The sequence below is a fragment of the Passer montanus genome, unplaced genomic scaffold, assembly GCF_014805655.1.
Source record: "Passer montanus isolate IOZ18808 unplaced genomic scaffold, ASM1480565v1 scaffold28, whole genome shotgun sequence".
In the NCBI taxonomy this organism is placed as follows: domain Eukaryota; kingdom Metazoa; phylum Chordata; class Aves; order Passeriformes; family Passeridae; genus Passer; species Passer montanus.
In genome coordinates, this window is record NW_024367483.1 from 949,069 (window position 1) to 969,565 (window position 20,497).

The 20,497-nt window shown below is 39.1% G+C and overlaps 2 protein-coding genes across 7 annotated transcripts in view; one reads left to right on the forward strand and one right to left on the reverse strand.

Annotated features, from left to right (window-relative positions):
* Nucleotides 1-103: 103 nt before the first annotated feature.
* ARL13B (ADP ribosylation factor like GTPase 13B) overlaps nucleotides 104-20,497 on the forward strand; it is a 30,917-nt gene continuing 10,523 nt past the window's right edge. For 5 of the 6 annotated variants that reach the window (XR_005627908.1, XR_005627909.1, XM_039713165.1 and 2 more), the window contains exons 1-4: nucleotides 104-241; nucleotides 2,555-2,722; nucleotides 4,190-4,260; nucleotides 6,061-6,310. Coding sequence is in view for 4 of the 6 variants with exons in the window: in XM_039713165.1 (XP_039569099.1) it covers nucleotides 2,664-2,722; nucleotides 4,190-4,260; nucleotides 6,061-6,310 (380 nt within the window). In the remaining 2 variants the exon portion in view is untranslated. Of the gene's footprint in view, nucleotides 242-2,554; nucleotides 2,723-4,189; nucleotides 4,261-6,060; nucleotides 6,311-20,497 lie in introns of those variants that run through there. The other variant, XM_039713166.1, reaches the window with a different exon arrangement.
* On the reverse strand, nucleotides 10,024-19,342 carry STX19 (syntaxin 19). The gene is made up of 2 exons (XM_039713168.1): nucleotides 18,916-19,342; nucleotides 10,024-11,354 (listed from the first exon to the last, which is right to left on the reverse strand). Exon 2 carries the CDS (start codon nucleotides 11,249-11,251, stop codon nucleotides 10,373-10,375), a length of 879 nt encoding a protein of 292 aa, XP_039569102.1. The 5' UTR covers nucleotides 11,252-11,354; nucleotides 18,916-19,342; the 3' UTR covers nucleotides 10,024-10,372.

Here is a 20,497-nt window from a genome sequence, read left to right on the forward strand (position 1 = left end):
GGGCTCGGAGCGGCGTCCCCGCGGCCGCGGAGCAGCGCCTGACCGGGAGCGGCCCCGCCTGACCGGGAGCGGCCCCTCCTCACCGCGAGCGGCCCCTCCTCACCGGGAGCGGCCCCTCCTCACCGGGAGCGGCCCAGCGCAGCCCGGAGCCGCCGCCGGTGTCCGCCGGCTGCCGCCGCCGTGGCGGAGCGCTCCGGGCCGCGCGCAGCCGCTGAGCTGCGGGGCCTCGGCGGAGGCAGCGGTGAGCGGGGCGGGGAAGGGCCCGGGGGAGCCGGCAGCCTGAGGGCTGGCTCTCTCCTTTTCGTCAGAAACCGGATTTTATAGAGAACGCTGAGTTTATAAACTATAAAAAAAAAAAGTGCTTCCAAAGTGGGAGAGAGGATTCAGTGACACGTGCGGGGTTTTTGAGTTGCTGCTCTCTTGGAAACGGGAGAGGAAGGTTGGGAACGTGGCCGGAAAGTGCAGATGCTCTCTTGAACTGCTGGGCTTCTATTAGCAGCTCTTTTCAGGAAGTATGGTGGTCCTAAAGCTGTTCTGCAGAAAGATTTGAGTGCTTCGGGCTTTCAGGACATCGCAGTTGTTACACCTTATTTACGTCTCAAATACAATTTCGGCAGAGAGGATGGTGTTCAGATTTTTGCTGAATGTGCTGCTCAGTCACTCGGTTTGCTGTTCAAAATATAACACAGTGAAGTGCCCCGATATAATTGACATTCAGACAAGGAAGGAAGTTAAATAATTAAACAGTGTGAGGAGGGTCAGCTCTAAATGATTTGTTCAGCTGTGTTTCCAAGCTTGATGTGGCTGAAATAAATTCTCTACTGTGAAAGTCTCCAGTGAAGGTGGTGTACTAAATGTAGTCTACTGAATGGTGTGCAGGCTTCACTGCTAAGTTTGACAGGTTTCTGGGCTTGTTGGTTTTGTTTGACCTCAACAAGCTGACAGATGTAATATCTGGAACAGGTTTGAGATGTTCTTAGTGCACCCTATAAAATACCTGACGTTTGTTCTGTACATGTTTCAGAGATCCAGTCTCTCCAAACTGGCTTAGCAGAATGGGGTTTACCTCCCTACCATAGCATTTTCAGCAGTGTTGAATGTCCTTTCCTCCTGGAGTGGTTTGTTTCTGCAAATTTTTATCTGATTTGTCAATTCCTGCCCACCCCCTTTTATGGTTTTGTATTTTTAAACAAGATTCTTGTTGCTCTCTGCTTTTCACTCTGGAACAAGTTCTCTTCATCTCATGAATCCCATCTGAGTGCTCTGGGCCATAAATAGGCTCGAGAGCAATTTTGTGACAGTTTGCAAAGATTGTATAAGAAGAGATGGGAATTGTTCTGTGGAGGTGCTCAGGCACTGAAAATGTTACATTTATGTCACTTGGCACAATTACAATGGCACATTTTGTTCACTGAGCTGTTACATTTGGCTTTCTAGAAATTTGTGTGGCTCTGGTCTCAAAGTGAGCTTTGTTCAGACTTGCTGGTGGGTTGAGGCACCACAGCCCACTGCATGTGGACTTTTTTTTTTAATGATTTTGTATTCTTCAGAGCTTGATTTTAATACTTGTAACAGTTGTAATCATCTTGCTCTTTTTAAGCACTTCTCTGCTCTTCATACACTCAGCTCTCCCACAGAGAAGCTGTTCTCAGGTTCTTGAGGATAATGAATATAAATGTTTAAAGAGTATCTGTTGTCTCTGCTTTGGATGAAACCTGACCTGTTGCTAACACTGAATGACAGCAGATCCATGCAAAGGCATCCTTGAAAATGAACTTCATAAGATCAGGAGGAGTTCAGTTCCTACCTCTATAAATTATCTAAGCCATCACAGTTGATCAGGATTGCTATAATCTTATTCACTTTTTGCCATAATTTCAAATTACCCTCGTTTGAGGGTAGTTATAATTAAAAATGTGAAGGGAATTTTGAGATATGAGCTTTGGGAGACCTGCTGTGGTAATTCTCAAAAAAGAAGAATATCTTTTTCTTTCTGCTTGAAGAGTGGAAAGTGGGATTGTGGAATGATGGAAATACTTGGTACCTGTATTTAAATTAGTGACATTTACTAGATAGCATTGCCAGTTCCTCAAAATACTCACTGGAGAGCTTCCTTGCTCTGGAATCTTTTTGTGCTAAAGAAATTGGCAGTTAAATGAATACCCTTAGCAGGTAGGGATGTTCTTTGTTTGCTTTTAATGCCTGATTCTGATATGTTCTTGTAAGTCTTACTCATGCTTGAAATTGCTCCTTATTCTCCATCACTCAGCAGGGCTGTGGCACCTGTTGGTGAGGCAAGCACTGAAATTTTGTAGCTGGATGTGTCTCGCTCCTCTAACTTGCTTCTAACAGGTTTCCTTCTGTGCTGTGGCCTGGCATTATTATTTGGGATAAGTAGTGTGTGGTGGCTGCCCAGATCTGTAAGAGGGGGGTGGATGAAGTGTGTGAGGATGGAAAAGATAACAAGACTGAACATAACACACTGAACAGGAGGCTGCTGCCTTCTTTCTACAGAGTGCCTAACTATTTTTCTTGTCCCTTTTTTTCTTTCTAGGAGTGACAAGAAAGTCCTTGGCTCTGAAGTCCCTCTGCCAATTGAGTTGCTCTGGCCTGCCCACATCATTCCTGCAGCTTTGGTGGCCCTGGATGGCTGGTGAAGAGGGATGTTCAATCTAATGGCCAATTGCTGCAACTGGCTGAAACGGTGGAGGGAACCTGTCAGGTAAACGTGGGAAAGTATTTTACATTTCTCACCTTCCCAAACTGTGTTTTATTCATTGTTTCATATTTGATCATGTCCAGCTTCTCACCCACCAGCAGCCCCAAGTTCTTTCTCCCCAGGGCTCTTCTTCATGTGCTGATACCCTGACCCAGCACCTTGTACTTGGTCTTACTAAACCTCCTGATATTCCCATGAGCTTGTGCAGTTCCCTGTGGATGGCTTCCCATCCTTCAGGTGTGTCAGCCTCACCACTCACCTGCACTCTTGCTGAGGATGCCCTCAGCACCTTTTCTGTCTCTTTAATGGAGATATTCAGTAGCACTGGTCCCAGTATGGACCTCTGAGGGGCACTGCTGATCACTGGTGTCCACTGGGACCCCGAGCTGTCACCACTACCCTCAGGCTGTGACTGTCCCAGCAGTTCCTTTTCTACCTGCTACTCCATCCACTGAACCCATCCCTCCGATTTGGGCAGAAATCATGATAAATTACATCTGTAATCCTTCCTTTGTCCACTGCTCTGGTCACTCCGTCACAGAAAGCTTCTAAGCTGGTCAGGCTAAACTTTGTTTGGTTTTTGCCTTACTCTTACAGCTTGTGCATTTTGAGATTCTAAAGTATTATTTAATTTTTGGGTTCTTTTCTCAGAGGTTTCTTGCTCTTCTGAAAGAACTTGTATAAACTATACTTAACGTTTGATACTATTACAGTTTATAGTCTGCAAATAACAACTTTTTTAGAATTCCTTCACTTAAGGGGGCATAACATTGAGCAAATTGATTTGATCACTGAGTCTTTGTGAACAGGAGGAAGAACTGAGGTATACACACATAAATATGGTTTTCCTGTGGCTTTTAAAATCCTATCCTGGGGAAAATATTAACTTTTATACCAGTTTTCTAATAAATTGTGCATTCCTAGCACCATGGGTTTGCACATTTACAATCTAGAAGCAAAGACATGGCAAGTCCCACATATTTCCAGCATCTGGTGCCGTCTGCACGGGTGTTGTACATTGTGTGGTGGTGTTCAGACACACTGATGGAGACAGAAATAATTTTCTAACACAGGAAAAACTTTGAGGCAGATAGATGGTAAAAATACAGGGGAATGGAACTGCAATTACAGAAATTGTTACAGGGACCATGACCACACCAAATAAAATTTACAGTACTGTGAAATTAAATTGCAGCAGGCAAGCACCAGTTGAAAGAAGAATCATTGTCTCCTGTGAAACTGAAACCATGATATGAGGCTTTTCATTTCCTACCTTGTTCTGCCCTTCTGTCTGACCAGATGACTGGACATATTAAACACCAGACACACAGTGCCTTGGTATTCTGATACCTCTTCTTTCTGTTATTTGGTGGTAAATTTGCTGTGCATATGTTTAAAAATAGATTAAATTATGTATAGTTAGAGGAAAAAAAATTAAATATCTTTCTGTTTTCTTTTCTCCTTATGGAGGAAGGTGACACTAATAATGGTGGGTCTTGATAATGCTGGGAAAACTGCTACAGTCCGAGGAATTCAAGGAGGTAAGTGACTAATTTATCATCCAAATGGAACACTGAGACTGTTATTCCTGATTTTCAATCATTTGAATCTGAAAATATTGCTTATTGTATCTCTCCCTCCCAAATTGCTGAAAGAAAATGTTGGTGGTTGTACCATCCAAATACCACATATATCACATCTTAATAAAAACTCTACAATGGACAATACAGCCACTGGACTTGATTTTTTTTTCTCTTTTTTCCTTGTGTGCATGTCCCGAAGTTGCTTTTAGGTGACCACTCCAATAATGTGCATACAGCAGTAAACGTTATATAAAAATCAATGTTGTTGTATGTATATATAAGGTCTAAAAAAAGGAAATTGGTATGTATAACATTAAGGATGGTTCTAGTGTTACATATTTTTTATCATGATTTATAATCAGAAAATGATGATAAAATTGCTACTAAGAGACCACTTGATTTTGAAGGGTACTTTGCCCTGGCACATGCAAGCAGGATATAATTTGAGATAAAACTTGTGGTTATGAAAACAAAATTTCTGTATTTTTTTCTCTCCACTTGAGGGATTGTCTTGCTAAATAACTTTCATCTTGTGCAAGAACAAGAGTTTACTTAGTAGTGTTTTGGCAGACTTGGAGACTCCACCTCGAGTTTGTTTACATGTGTTATGTAAGTTCACAGACTTGCTAAGGCACAAATAAAACCATGAGTATTCTCTCCTGTTCCTCCATCTTTGCCCTAAAAACAGAAGTGTTTCATTATTTAGCCTTCCATTCTATTTGAAAATCACCTTTACTATCTTTACTGTCTGAATGTAACAGTTATTTCTAAAAGTCCCTATTTTTCAGGGGGGGAAAAGTGAGATAAAGATGTGTATTTCTAAAGGGAAACTGAAGGAAAGGATAGTTCTGATTTCTTTGAGTGTTCCCCAGGGCTTAAATGTCCTGAATGCCCATCTTGGCTGTCTTAAGGGTGGGAGCAGAAGGCTGGTGGGGATTCAGTTTCTGCACTGCTCTTCAGAGCTCAGTGCTTTTAGCCAGGCCTTCATTTTTTCCCTCTGAACAAGCTGAATTTTCCATGTTTCTCCTGGCTTGTGCTCCCCAGCTGCATAAAACAGAGATCCAATTATCTCAGCCCTGCAGGCACAGCTTAGTGGTGTGAGGAAAGTCCAGGCTTTCTTTGCCCTCAGGAAAGGGAGACAGCAAACAAAAGTATTAAATAGAAATCTGTCATTTTTTAGCATATTGCATGGCAAATTAGAAAAAAGCAGCAAATAAAAATAAGCAAGCAAACAAAGGCTAAAACCTGACCTTGAATAAAGGGAATCTCAGGTAATTTACATCTCAGAAGAAGATGGTTTCAGTCATTTCATCTCAGCCCTCAGTTTGAACTTCTGAAACTGTTTTGGCAACCATGAAGGATAAAATATAAATTTGGCAGAGCACAAGGGTTCCCAGGTCACAGTGCATTAACTGGTTTGGTTGTTTTCCTTCTCAAAGTTGAACTACTACCGTGGAAGTGAAAATGCAGTACAGTAACCACCACTGCAATGGAACTGTGGTGTGAAATATTAAAATCTGCCTTTTGGGCCCCTCTCTTATCTCCCCCCATCCCACTCCCCCAGTGCTCCTGTCTAAATTAATGTAAAGTAACTAGCTGAGAGACTAAATTCCCTGAGGAGAGGGGAAATCATGTAAGAAAAATGTGATCGGAAACATTTAACAAGGAGGTTTTGCTCCATGTTTTTAAAATGCGAGTTTTGCTACACAAATCCCACTATAAAATCCTCTTTAAAATGAAGGCTTTCTTCTTTGACAGAGTCTCCTGAAGATGTGGCTCCCACAGTTGGGTTTTCCAAAATTAATCTTAAACAGGGACGCTTTGAAGTCACCATCTTTGATTTAGGAGGCGGAAAACGAATCCGGAATATCTGGAGGAATTACTATGCTGAGTCCTACGGTGTCATATTTGTGGTGGATTCCAGTGACATTGAAAGAATGGAAGAAACAAAACAAGCCATGATAGAAGTGCTAAAAAGCCCTAAGATATCAGGAAAACCTGTGTTAGTGTAAGTAGCATAATAAATGTTCTCCTAATAGTGTGAAATTGGCTGAATTTAGACCTAAAGAACTATTTCTGTAACTAATACTGCTGTAATTTTAGCACTAACCAATACTGCAGTTAGTTTTATGGTTTTATGTTTTATTTTATCCTTCTCAGGGATGTTTATTTCTCTCTTCTTTCATTAGCCACGGAAAAATAACAAGGTGGGATTTTTTAAAGCTCTAAAATTTTAATGTTACTTGAAATGGTAGGTTAAAAGGCTTTCAAATTTGGTGTGGCAACATGATGCAAAAATATTGTTGCTATTTATGCCTACATCAATTAATTAAATGGCAAATGGTTGATTATACTCAGCAATAGGGTGATCTCTCAGCAATAAATGTCTTGTTCATTTAACGCATGGTGCTGCTGATATATGATCAAAAAAATCTCATTAAAGGAGGCTTGCTTTAATTGTATTGGGCACCTACTTTTTCCCTGTTTAATAGGGTTTGTAAAAATATTGGAAAGAACATATTTTTTTAATTCCACACCAAAAATATTTGATAACAAATCTGCTTTTGAAATTAAAAAATAAACTCTGAAAGTGTAAAATGATTTATCAAGTCAATGTTTTTATGTCTGGTGAGCATAAGACCTCCATAATGCATAAATTGCACAACATCCCTGTGCTATCATGAAGAATCTGTACAGGTAAGAGGAGAGACCTCTTATTTTTAAGAAATAGTGATGCTCTGCTGGTTTGAAGCTGAGCCTGGCTAATTCTGTTGATGAACTGGAGGGTAGTTCAGCAAAGTAATGGTGTGTATGTTGAAAATAGATTAGATTTTCATTGCTCTGCATGTTACTGGCACAGGCAAGGCAATAAAGCCAGCTTAGTTTAACTCAAATGAAAATGCAGCTGGGACTGTGGAAAGCTGTGCTGTGTTTTTTAATTAAATACAACTTTATGGGTGCTTTTGGGTTGCATTTTGGTTTTGTTGTTTTTTGTTTTGGGTAGAAATCTCTATGCTCTAATCCTGTAATGAGAGTTTGTGTGGCTGACTGGACCTGCAGAGAACTCACTCACTTCCCTGGATCTTGATATTGGTTGTTGATTTCTATCAGTAACTAATTGGAAGGCAGAGTGTATTTATTAATGGCTCTAATGATGACTAAACTAAGTTTGTTGATGTTAATACTTTTTATTAGATTAAACTTCAAGCCTTTGATCAGAATTTGCTTTTACAGTGTCCCAATTCTGTGGAGGGATCCAGTTGTTCTTTAGTTTATGCTCTTGTGTGAGCCTCCCTCTTGAGTTAAGAACTCTCTCCTGTATTGTCAGATTTCCAAATTTATGCTGGAAGTTAGCCTTAATGTTATATTAATTTTAATGTTCAGATTTTGTTTGTGGGTTTTTTGGTTTTGTTGGTTTTTTTAATAAAGAGATACTTGCTACCCATGTAGCAGTAAGTTCCCTAATACCTTGCTACATGTTTTAATTAGTGCATTTTAATCTGTGCAGAATAGGCTGAATTGCACAATGTGGACATAAAATTGATGGTAAATACAGAAATATAAGAATATGGGAAATGTGATGTTCAGTGTGGTATTTTCTACAAATTTAATTGCTGCTCTCCCATGCTGGTATTTATTGCTGCCCATGGAGGTGTCACAGAATAATTTTAAGACCATTTTCCTCAAATGTGATAGTATTGTCTTTTACTGTCTCTTGGTATAAATTACTTAGAGATGCTAAACTTGTCATTTGGGTTTTTTTACTGTTCAGTGTTATCACTTTATTTATGTTTATGGGTAAATTCTTCTGGCAGCATACTCAAGACTCATATACAAGTTTAAATTTTCTTCACTTAGGATTATTTTTGTCCTTTCTTTTATCAGAAAGGAGCACACAGACATCATATTATGCAGGCAAATGCTGGTTTTGTTTGGGATTAGTTGTGTTTGTTTGGAGTCTTTGTTTTGGTTGTGGGTTTTTTTATTTAAGTTGACATGGAGCATGTGCAAGAGGAAATGCAAGTCCATGTGCTGTGACTGATATTTTATACCAAGGAGATTTTTGGGCAGGTATTTTGTTAGGGGAAGCTACTTTCTACCTGTTATTTTGGTGATAAAGGATTATAGCTGTTAATGCATCACTTTTCTTCATAGAACACTTGCAGCTGGGCTTTAATTTGTTTGGTTTGCTGCGCATTTATGTAACTACTGAAAACATTGGAAAGTTACTTTAGTGATTATTGCAAATTTCAGCTGATAATAATTCTGAATGCTCAATATCAAATTCAGTGTAAACTGTAGTTCATACTATTATTTCATACTATTTATTTTCAGTTAATAGCACCCCCGGATCAAGGGAAAGTTTTCCATAAGTCTTTCTCACTTCCCTGTTCTCCTTCAGTGTGTACCCTCGATCAAGGGTTTTCAGTTAATAGTACCCGGATCAAGGGAAAGTTTTCCATAAGTCTTTCTCACTTCCCTGTTCTCCTTCAGTGTGTTTTATCTGTTTTGCCTGTTTCTAACCAATTTTACATCTGGAAATGACTTAATCAGGCAGCTCTTTTCCTAAGTATTAAAGCTTTACTTTTGAAGACTTGAATTTTATTCCACTATTGGAAGTACAGCTCTTGTTTATTGGCTAATTTCTACTGTGCACTTGGTACATAAATGAATTTTTAATAGATATACAGTTATGGGGAGAGTATTTAATGAAATAGCTTCAGTGGTGTCATCATCGAAGTTTACTTTTTGTTGCTACTGTGTAAATAATATATTTTACTTTAAGGTTCACACCTTTGATTGTATTTTGATAGCATTCCATTTCAGTTGCAGTTTTAATCTGGGATGGAAGGAATCCAACTATTTCTAAATACCACAATGTGAAAATGACTTTGATAGTAGATTTTTTTTTTCCCCACTACATTCAACTAAAAACATCCAGTTCACTTAGTGTCTTGCTGAATTGCAGTGCAGTTTGTTCTGCCTTCTCTGACCATCCAAATCAAGTGGTATTGATTGCATCCTTGCACAGCACAAAGCAGTTCAGGAATACATTTCTGGTTTGCTGTTTGGTTTTAATGTGGAATTTTTTTTTTTAATTTCTTCTTGGAAATAACTTTTTTGTCTCAGTTACATTGCTATTGTCTGTTAAATTGCATGGAGAGCCACTTCTCACTCAGTTCCAAAAGGAGTTGGTTGCAGGAGGTTCCTTCCAACCTAAATCATTCTCTGGTTCTAGATTGTGGGGGAGGAGTAGGGGATGTAAGGATGGAGTTATATTTTTTTATTCTATTTTTTCAATAATTTTTGTGCTAGCAAAAGTGAGACTGCTAATATGACTGTATTCAGGTAGGATAGGCAGCATTAAGAATGTACCTTGTGAGTGTGTAATTAAGGATCATATTCCCCTATCCTGGTAGGGCTCTGCCAGTGGAGCTGAATAATAAAAGTATCTCTGTGTCAATTTATGAAAAGTTTATGAACTTTTCCTATAGATGTAGTAATGAAATATTCCTGACAAGTTTTCTGACCTTTTGTTTGGTTTATCCCATTCTGGATTGTTACTAATGGTGTCTGCTTTATGTGTGGAGATTTGTTTATTTTAGATTACTGGGAGAAAAAAAACCAAGTAAATATAAATGATGAAAAACCACAAGGCAATTAAAAATACTTACTGTTATTTTGTGAAAAGTAAGTAAAACATTTTTATGAATCCCGTCTTTGAGATTAACAATATTTTCAATGCCTCCCAACAGTACAGGGAGTTTGTTGCCACACTGTTTTAGTCTGAAGAACCAAACTAAACTTTAGAACTTCTAAACTTTGAAGAAGTTTATAAGAACCAAAAGAAAGGTCACTTTTATCCTTTGATCCTTTCCTGTAGTTCACACGTTTCTGTGAAAACCATAAAATTCTTTAATCTGTTTTGAAAAACAGATGCAGTTTTTCCTGAGAGCTCTGCTGAAGGGAAAATGGAAAGAAAAGTGAAGTTGAGGGATCCCAAGACTGCTTTCCAAGATCAGTTTGGTGTGGAGGAACCATTGGTATTTCAAGCAGTTCATTTCTGGTGTCATCTGCAGCACGGACAACACCAGCAGCAAATTGCTTTGCAAGGGTTTCTTCTTTTATACCTGACTGCAAGCCCAAACTTTTCTTTAGATACTTGAGTATATTCTTGAGCATTGTTCATGTAGATTTCTATGTTGTTGATCATCTGCCCTTGCTCCTCCACCAGAAGTGAGATCTGGATAAAGAGTTCTTTCACATCTCTGATCTGGTTCTCCAGATTGACCAGTTCTTTATGTCTCTGCTCAATCTCTGACAGCTGAGCTTTAGTAATCTTGACTTCAGTGAGTAGATTTTCATTGAAAACCTCCCATTTTCCCTGCTGGAGCATGTCATTGACCTCCTCCTCAGACACCTCTTTCCCAGCCACCTCCAGCTGGCGGAGGATGAAGGTCCTGCACTTGTCCTGCTTGGCGGTGATGGCCTCGTTGTAGGCGAGCATGGCCTGCAGGTAGCGGTGGGACAGGAAGGCGTGCTGGGCAGCCAGGATCCTCACCGTGGCTCGGGCTGGCCCCTGCTCATTCTCAGCTGTCCTCACGGCTTTCGACAGCTCATCCAAACCTTTGCGTACATGTTCTGCTTGCATTTTGATTTCCCTCGCTATGTTAGATTCCTTCTTGAGAACGCTGAATCTTCTCATTGAAGACACGAGGCTTTTTTGTTGTTGGCTGAATTTATTGACTTCTTCCACCAGATTATTTATTTCGTTCTGAAGCTTCTGGATCTCGTGCAAGTGCCTTTCAGTTATGGGCTCTTTTTCATAAATAATGGCCTGCTGTTCAAACTCCTCCTGCTCCTCTTCTTGTACAGTTGCTCCATTGTTTTCCCCACCCATCTCTAGTTCCTTAGCCCTCAGTTTGAGCTCTTGCAGACGATCTCTCATGGTTTTTGTGGTCAGGATTCTTTCCTGGTTTTTCTTTTTCCTCCCTTCTTGCGACACAGGAAGTTAATTCCAGTATCTTTTTTGTTTGGTTTCTTTCATTGCACTGTAATCAAAATGTAACAACAATGTTATGGTTATATGTATATATGAAAAGTAGTTTTGGAGATTAGAGCTACCTCCCTCTGCACCAAAGTAGCAGTGAGTTGGAATGGGAGGTATTCTGAATAAGTAGCCCATTTTAATAATAAGTATTTAATATGTATTTAAGTATTTCAATAAGTATTCTGATTTGTAACCCAAGGCATTTTTGAGGCATATTTGCGATGCAGCACACAGAACTTAGACCAGAGAAGTGTGGAGAGGACTTTTATTTTGGGGAGGGAGAGAGAAGTAACTCCAATTATTTTATCATTATTCTTTACTTGATGAAAACTAATCAACCTATAAATCTTTTTGGAAGTAGAAGTGAGTGTGGCTGTGCCATTTTTGGATTCTCAGTAGGGAATATTTCAGTTTTTGAGATTAAGAGGCAGACTTTGTAATGAATCAGCATTCTGGCATGAATTAAGATTATTGATTTGGTCACACTTAAAAACCTTTCTCCATTTTCCTTGCCTGGGGAGTTAGATAGTAACTGAAGCAGTTAGCTACAACAAAACAGAACAGAACTCTCATCATTTAAGAACTCTAATAATTCATCCTGAAAATAAATTAATTTTTTATGTTTGAGTTTTTATGGAGTTGAATCCATATCACTAATGTTGCAGTATGAAGATTTTCTAAGCCTTTTTTGAATTACTGTTATGTACCCTTACATTGTCATTTACGTTCTTCATAAAATTGATGCAAATGTGCACTGTGAATCATAGTGGGCTACAATTCAGTGCTGTTTCTTATTTAACAGAAAGCAGATATAGTTTTGTTTTGTTCCCTAGCTGTTGTGCAAGCTTTACTGGAGAGATAATTAAGAGCAAGATATTTTCTAAAACACGCCCAATGGAAACTAAGTTCAGCTATTTTTAATCATAGGGAAGAAGGTATTTCTCTCAAACTCTACATAAATTATTTCCTTGGACTGTGATCAAGAATGGAAGATTTCAGAAAGAAGTAACATGTTCAGGACTAGAAGATTATAGGATTTTTTACTTAGGGTCTTCTGGTTCAATCAGATGTCTTTCAAAGGGCTGTTCAAGCATAAAGGTTAAACAGCTCAGTGGTATCTTTTGGCTGTTTCAGAGCTTTTAGGGCTGTTTTCTGGAATAGCAGCACTAAATAGGTGAAACTCTTATTAAACCCTGGTTCTACAGATTTTATTTTTTTCTTAGCAAGCAAATGTAGGATTTCTTAATAATATCCAAAAGATGCATTTTTAGAAACTGCAAAGGGTCTATCCAGTAACCTGTCAATATGCAAATTATTTTCTTGCATTTGAACAGTTCCAAATGATACTGCTGTGGTATCTCTGCTCCTCTGTGCATATTTAAAGTCTCTAAATAGATTTTTGTATTAAGTCATGGAGTTGAGCAGTGCGGACACGTCTTCACAGACTTAAATCTGGTTTTCTGCAGGAGGATTAGCTGAAAACAAAACTTTAAATGCTTCAGAGGTCAGTCATGAGAAAGAATGTTGATATTCTACTCTAGTGTGATTTTCTTTACTGTTTTTTTTTCCCCCTTAATTCCTTAATATTTGAATTTAGTGTTTGTTGGTTCACATCAAGAGAAGACTTGTGATCAAACAAGTCTGCAAGTTATTTAATAGGGAGTCTTATTCTTGGGTAAGGAAAATGCAAAATGTGTTCATTTCATGACAGTAATGCTTCTCCACTGCTGAACTTTTCAGTGAATGTCCCCATGGCAGAAGTCAGGCAGTTTCTCCCAGATAACATTCTTCAGGAATGTTCCAGAGCTGCTTGGCACCACCAACAGGGAAAGTTCAGCCTGGGGCATGTGAAAGGACCCAGGGCTGCTAAACAGGGCTTCAGAGAAGTGACCTGAAAATCTGTTCTAGTCCAGCCTCACACATCTGCTGACCCATGTTAATTTAGCAGGGCTGGGCAAACCTGGGATTACAAGCAAGTTCTAAGGACACCTTATGCTATGAGGTGACAAGAATTTCTTGTGTCTAAGAAAACTGGTGCATTGCTCTTGAAATAGCTGTGTTCCTTGGGGCTGGAGGGAGGAACCTCACAGAACTGCAAAACAAATCTGCAAATATTGTTGAATATCAGAGAAGTGAGTAGAAAATACTGGAGTCTTTTTTTTTCTTGTTTAAAGATCAGTCTCACAAAAGACTGGAATGTAAGCAATTGAATCTTAGTTTCATATCTTCTGTTCTGTCAAGCTTGCCTTCAAAGCCTGCCACTGAACAGGCTTGCCAATAATTGTGCTTGATTATACTGGCAATTGGAACCCATGCTGGTTTCAAAGAAATGAGGATGTCTTCATGACAGAGATAACCTTGGGAATTATTGGCTTGGCTTCTTGAGTGTTCCACAACAAGCTCTGTTCATTTACTGAGTCCTTGTTTTGTCCTACGTGTCTGTATATAGGGGCACATCCTGTTTTTCTTTTCATTGAGATGAAAGCATTTCACTTTCCTTGAAGTTTTTGTCAGTAAAGGGAGAAAATGCCCATTCTTTAGAGTGGAATAAATGGAATTTGTGGACTAAAAGCACTCCAGTGACTTAGTGTGGCCCCTACATTCACTGCCCATTGCAATTATTATCATGCAAATATAATAACTGGTGATTAAATTTGTTCTTCTTGAAGCATCTTTATATATAGCTATACATAGTTGGCAGGTTCAGAAATGCAATTTTCACATCCTTGTCAAATATATTTTAAGGGTATTGCAAGAGCCTTTGCCTTCTGATGACCTGGCTGTGTTGTTCCTCAGGAACAGGGTTATGTCAATCTGTCCTTGTAAAGAGATGCCATATTTCACTGGGGAAGTTGAAAGGTCCACTTGCTTAATTGCAAAGCAGCCACCTAGAATGTTCTTCCACCTGTCTGATAAATTTATCAGTAGATCCAGGAAATATGGAGCCTACATCCAAAAATAAGATTTGGGCTACATTAAGTTAAAAGACATAATTGGATATGTGAAGTAGGAAAGTTAATTGTATGGAACTGTTTTGTTTCGGCTTGCACTTGGGTTTAATGTCTTCTATATCGGCTTTGCTGGATTGTTTTATTTCTACCCCAGTCCCTAAATTACCAAAGCCTCCTGTTCATTTTAATTTATGGTTTTGTTCACTATTTCTTAGTTGTTCAGCACTTCGATTAAAATGCCTGTCAGCAAAGGCTCTGTTTCTATTTGATCTTTTATACAATTTGCCAGCTTACCTTGGTTTTAACATCCTGCAGTCTCTTCCAGAGAAGAGGACTTGCAGGCAATCAAGGATCAGAATTGTCTCTTTTAAGAGCTCTTTGATATCTATTATCTGTGTTCTGGCTCATGCTGCCTTCTTTACCTCTGCTGAAACTGCTGGTTTTTTGTTTGTTAGTGGGGTTGGTTGGTTTTTTTTGGGGGGGAGAGTTTTTTTTGTTTGTGTTTTTTTTAATGATTGCACCATAAATAAGGGTAGGTTTGTTTCCCTGACTCTTAGCTATGAGTCAATTAAGGCCACTGGGTAGACTTTCAGGCAATGTGTCCCAAGGGAATTTCATGTTACATGTATCCCAAACATTTTTTAAAATTATTATTATTTCTATTCATTTCCAAGCTGCAGTAGAATTACATTACAGCTCTATCATGTGGTGCCAAGAAACCTATCTAACTTTTTTCTGAGCACAATGGCAGTGAGTAAATCTTGGAGTCATACTCTGGAGCTTGATTACTGCTTAAGTGTCTTAAGTTAGCAACAAAAAATGAGTGAGACACACATACTATTTAAATGGATATAGTTTAAAATCTTTACAGTAGTCTTTGGGGAAGGCTGGTGTTTTGAGTTGAAATTCAGTTTGTGCTCTCTTATGTTCTCACAAGGAAGGAAAGAACTTGTTTGCTGGTGTTTTGGAATCTTGCCCTGTTACTGAAGGTACTACAGTAGGACATCTTGCTATAAGTTACATTTAATTTCTTCTTTGTCTGTAAAGTTTCCTTTAACTTAAATACCTTGTAAACAAACATGCTTAAACCGAGGATTACAAGACACAAGGTGGTTGGATGAAAATATCCTCTTATGCATCTCTGTTGTAAGATAAGTCTTTGGAAAAACATACTTAAAAATAGTTTTAAGTTCAAGTTTCTGTTTGTGGAAAGTGTGGGAGTGGTTCAACAAGAAAATACCAAAGGCAGAGAGCTTCCCCTGCCTAAAAATGTGCCACAGGTGAGATGATAGTTCAAAATCAGTAACAGTTTCAGCAAATGGGATGATCACAGCTCTTCTCTGGACAACTTGTGCCAGAGCCTCCCCACCCTCACAGGAAAGAATTTTGTCCTAACATGTGATGTAAATCTTCCCTCTTGCATTTAAAACACTTCAGCCTTGTCCTGTCACTGCGGAAAAACTGCCACAAAACTTCCCCAGGGAAACCAAAATTACCAGAATGTACAAGAATAGAAATACTGCATTTGAAGCAAGGTAGCTTGGGAATTCTCTAATTAGTGTGAAGTGGGAGGTAGCGAAATGTGGATATTGAGTAAAACTAAGAAATTCAAATGTAGTAAAGCAGACCCGAGTATTCAAAGAATTCATAAGGTGGGGAAGAATTAGACCAAAGTTGCTGGAAAAGTATAGCCAAATCATGCTTCTCTGGAGTGAGGTTTCCAAGAAACATGGAGAGAGGAAGAAGAGACTCAAGATCTTTTTGGGCCTTTAACCACAAATCTGTAACATTCATGTTTTGATGGTGATTTTTTCACCTATTTAACCAGAGATTTGCTGCCAGTATTGCCCTTCAAGAGCCCTCACAAACCTAGAGGTCACAGAAACCTAAAAAGAAAGTCATGATCTCCTCTGCCCGAAGAGCACTTCATTAAGGTCCAAATATTGATATATTTTAAAGCAGTACTTGAAAATAAAACGGGAGCAAGAGAAAGGGCTGCAGCAGGATAGAGTACAGGTGAAATTGTTTCCATTTAATAGGATATGTAGTTTGGACTCATACTTAACAGCTTTGTATTGCTCCAAGTCGTGTGAGAGATTTGTCTTCCTGACAGTGGAAGTGTTGACTCAGGATTTGTGCTGTGCACCATCCCACCTGCTTTACATTCCCATTTCATCTCTGTCAGACCACAGAGCTGCCTATCACAGCCTTGGAACTCACCTGTAATAAATGTAAGGCAGGTTTAAAAAAAAATTAAAATACAGGTAATTTGACTATGGTTTGCCTAGGGTTTGATATATCAAGGTAAATAGAGTATAAGAAAGCAATTCACTTTTTTGTTTCATCTTGTCCAAAAATATACTGCTATATCATTTACTGCCATTTGTTTTGGAATTTCACATCTGGAAGCTGAACATAACTTGCTGTAGGTGAGCTCAGACATTGTTGGCTGCAGCCTGTTTGACTAAGAGGTGGGATTGAACTGATAGCAGAGCAGTGTTTCAAGAAACGTTTTCAGTAAATAGGAATATGATTCAGACCTGTGGTGAGAACGAGGCCACTTAAGAAAATGAAACCAATTACAATTGCTGTTCTTATGAAAGTTCAAAAGCTAATATGAGACTGAAGCTGCCTGGAGATATTGTAAACAGGAGGAGTTAAGAATCTTAGTTTTAACTATTCTCTTATTTAAAAGTAACCTGGAGGAACTGTCTAGGGAAAATGCTGACTTACAGAAATGTCTCCTACAGCTCCCTGAAATTACATGAAAGCAGGCCAATAATACTGTAGCACTTTATTCACCTTTTTCTCATTATAGTTTACCATAATATTCAAAGTATTGTTTTGCATGAGAACTGTAGGCATGAATTGAAATTAAATCCCATTATTTCAGAAAGAGCCATACGTTAACCATCAAAATTTACTGATAGGTTTGTCACTGTTGTCAGCAACCCAGAAGAGGCAGGGGCTTGAAATGCTAAAGAAGAATGTGCCTGAAGATCTGTTAACACTTCCATTTGGAAGGCAGTCTGCAAAAAATCATCTGACAGAGCAGGCTCAGACTTCATCAAGAGTGCCTTCCATGGGCCACTTGAAACTCTTGGTCTGTTCTTCTGTTTGTTTGTTAAAAGTATGAAGAGTTAGATTTTCCATGACTTCCTCAAAAACCTCGTGAACTGCCAATAACTGAAGAAGGAACAAGCGAAACAAGCAGACAAGTCACTTCTTTTTGCCTGTGTGTAGGTCAGGAGTTTGACTTTTGTGGATGTTAAGATAAGCAAAGCATAAAGAGAAAAAGGTTTTTCATGCTGCATCTGCTGAGGCCTCATTTCTTTGGAATAAAACATCCTTGTGATGGCTGTCCACAGGATTGCCCAAGAAAAAGGTTAATGGGTGAGAGATGAAAATTCCAAAGGGAAAAAGGGTAGAGCAGCACTTTAAATAGAAGATTCACTGTAGAGTGAAGAATATGGCATTGTTCTTTCCCCTTGTTTAGACTGCTGTTAATTTCAAAGGTCCTGTGGTTGTTTTCCCAGCTAATTCCATCCCTCAAAGCTATGGCTTCTTGAAGTAGCCTTAATGACTATCATAGGTAAACCATTCTCATAAAGATTCATTTTCCTATAGTTGTTTTCAATTATGGAGATTGTTCTGATGCTGCAGTATTTTGACCTCAGGGATGCTTTGCTCTTCATTAATTCTCATGGACATTATGCAGATCTGACCCAGAATTTTGGGGTTGTGATCACTGATGCTAAATAAATGTAACCCCCAAAGTAGCATATCTGAGACACTTTTACAGATCTTGTATTGCAAAGTAAACTTTTAATATTGGTTTGGTTTCTGTGGGTTTTTTTTTCCCTCTTTGCTCAGTAATTGAGATTTTATAGACAGGTCAAGGAACTTCCATAGCATTCAGACTTTGTTTTTCTCTGGCAGAAGTGGCTTCTAAGAGAAATATTGTCACTGAGCTGTAGATGTCAGTTGTGCCAATGCACACACAACACTCCCTTTCCACATTGTTTCCCGTGACTCTTAAAGTTGAAAAGCTCTCCAGTTGCTTAGAAAAATCCTACTTGATCTAAAAGCAGTAGATGCCAACTTTCTCTTTATTTCTTGCATGAGGTACGTTTGTTACACTAAGACAATTCAAATATTCTTTATGTGAAACTGAAATAAGCCAAGCATGATTTTATAGATGAAAGCTTCTTACTCAGCAAACTCAATATGATAAACTAACAGCCACTCTGCTGTGCTTTCAAGTATGTTTTGATATATACCTCCTACAGGTTTTTAAACATGAAAAATTGCTATATATGAAGTTCAGCTAACTTGGAAAATTAAAATCAAGGTCTGTCTTTTAAGATAACTGATGTATTGCCTAAAGAAGGGGGTTTTTTGCATAAAACTTGCCTCAAACCCTGGTGTTCCTGTGCAAGAGCAGCAGAGCTGTAAGTCCACATTCACCCACAAAATACCTAACTCTTGGCAAGACAGACATACATTATTTTTTTATCTTGACACTTAAGCACATTTCCATTCTAAACCCCACTATAAAGCCTTTTTCTGATATTTGCAAATTTAGAAACATGAAGTAAGAAGAGTATTTACCTCTGAGTCTTGTTGTGGTGGCTTTTACCCTTTACACAGGAACTCCTGAGGTTAAGCTTCAGTATAATCCCAAAAAACATTTTTCCAGAATATTCCCTAGGCAACGTGTCTTGAATAACATTCCATGAAGCATTTCCTTCATTCCTCCTGCTTCTAATTCTTCTGTCGTCCTCCAAGTGTGATCATCCTCAGGAGTGGCACAGTGAGAGAGAAACTGCCTTCTGCAACTGCAGGAGAGAGGCAAATTGATTACTTTGTGCCTGGGGAATCTGGTTGTGCCTGTTTGCAAGCCAGCCCTGCTGGGAGGCGGATCCCTCGGAGTGCCCAGCAGCAGGAAGTGCCTTGGAGCAGCTCCCCTTAGGAGCTGCGAGTGTAGCACTGCCCAACTTGGAAGCACAAGTGTAAGTGCAGGCTTTGCTTTCTTGTGCACCGAGGGAAAAGGAATTCTTGAGGGTAGGTGGATCTGTTCATGGGGGAAAAGAAAAGCCCCTGCAGAATAATGCGTTTTACTACAGTATCCTGAAAATACTTGAAGTCTGTTTAGAAGTTTGACCTAAAGTCTGAAATGGGAAGGGTCCAGCAGTAGATGGACCTCAGCAAAACCACTTCAGTTCCTGGGGAGAATAGGCAGAGACAGCTGCTTTTTCAGGTACAGCACCTCAGCCATGTTTTTGTCAGTGTTGCTGCAGAGAAAGTGGAAGCTAATCGACCAGAAAGGCAAATATGACACCTTTTGAGGTGTTGGAGGTTAAAAATCAGCAGCTACTGCGAGCTGTGGGATGTTGGTGTCGAGCTGCCACTGAGCTATGCAGCTTACCAGCATTTCATTCTGCTTCAGTTGTGCTTTGTAGGCTGTGCAGAGCAAAAATAGTGCAAATAGTGCAGTTATTTAATCTTCAGGTGAGAGAGGAATAGGCTGTGGCAACAAACACTGCTCAGAAATATTTCCTTCAATTAGCTCTAGATGAATTGACAGCACTGCTGAGGAATGCTTTTTGACACTAAGAGGCAGCACAGTAGGATTTTCAAACTGTAACAAAATAGGTTATGTGGGGGATAAAAAAAGTGGAGGTAATTTTTTTCCAGTCTTTTAATTACTTTCTTGCATTGCATCTCAGTTTTTCCCTGGTTTAGCTTTGGTTTCATAGCTAAATACTGAGAGGACAAGTCTTGTTTTAGCTGGTTGGTGAAAAGAAGCAGTGCCAGAGGATTATAAACATATTGAAAATATCACAGGTTCTGTATATATATTGAGCAGCAGTTTGGTAATCCCTGCACTAAATCATACAAAGCACTGTGGAAGGTCTCTCTTTAAGAATTGGGAATTTATTATCAAGGAAGTGCAGGGAAGAGTTTTATGCTCTTACCAGCTCTGCAGGCCAAGCCAGCAAAGTTCTGATTATCAGTAGGTCATAGGGATTTTAATCCCCAGGATGATGATAAATCTTTGAATGGTTTGGACCACAAATAGTTAAGAATGGTGAAGATTGAGAGGGACTGGACATTTGAGAAGCTGCTTTTCTATGGTCTCCTTCATAAACAAATTCTTGAGAAGGAAGATGAAAGATTAGATAATGAATCC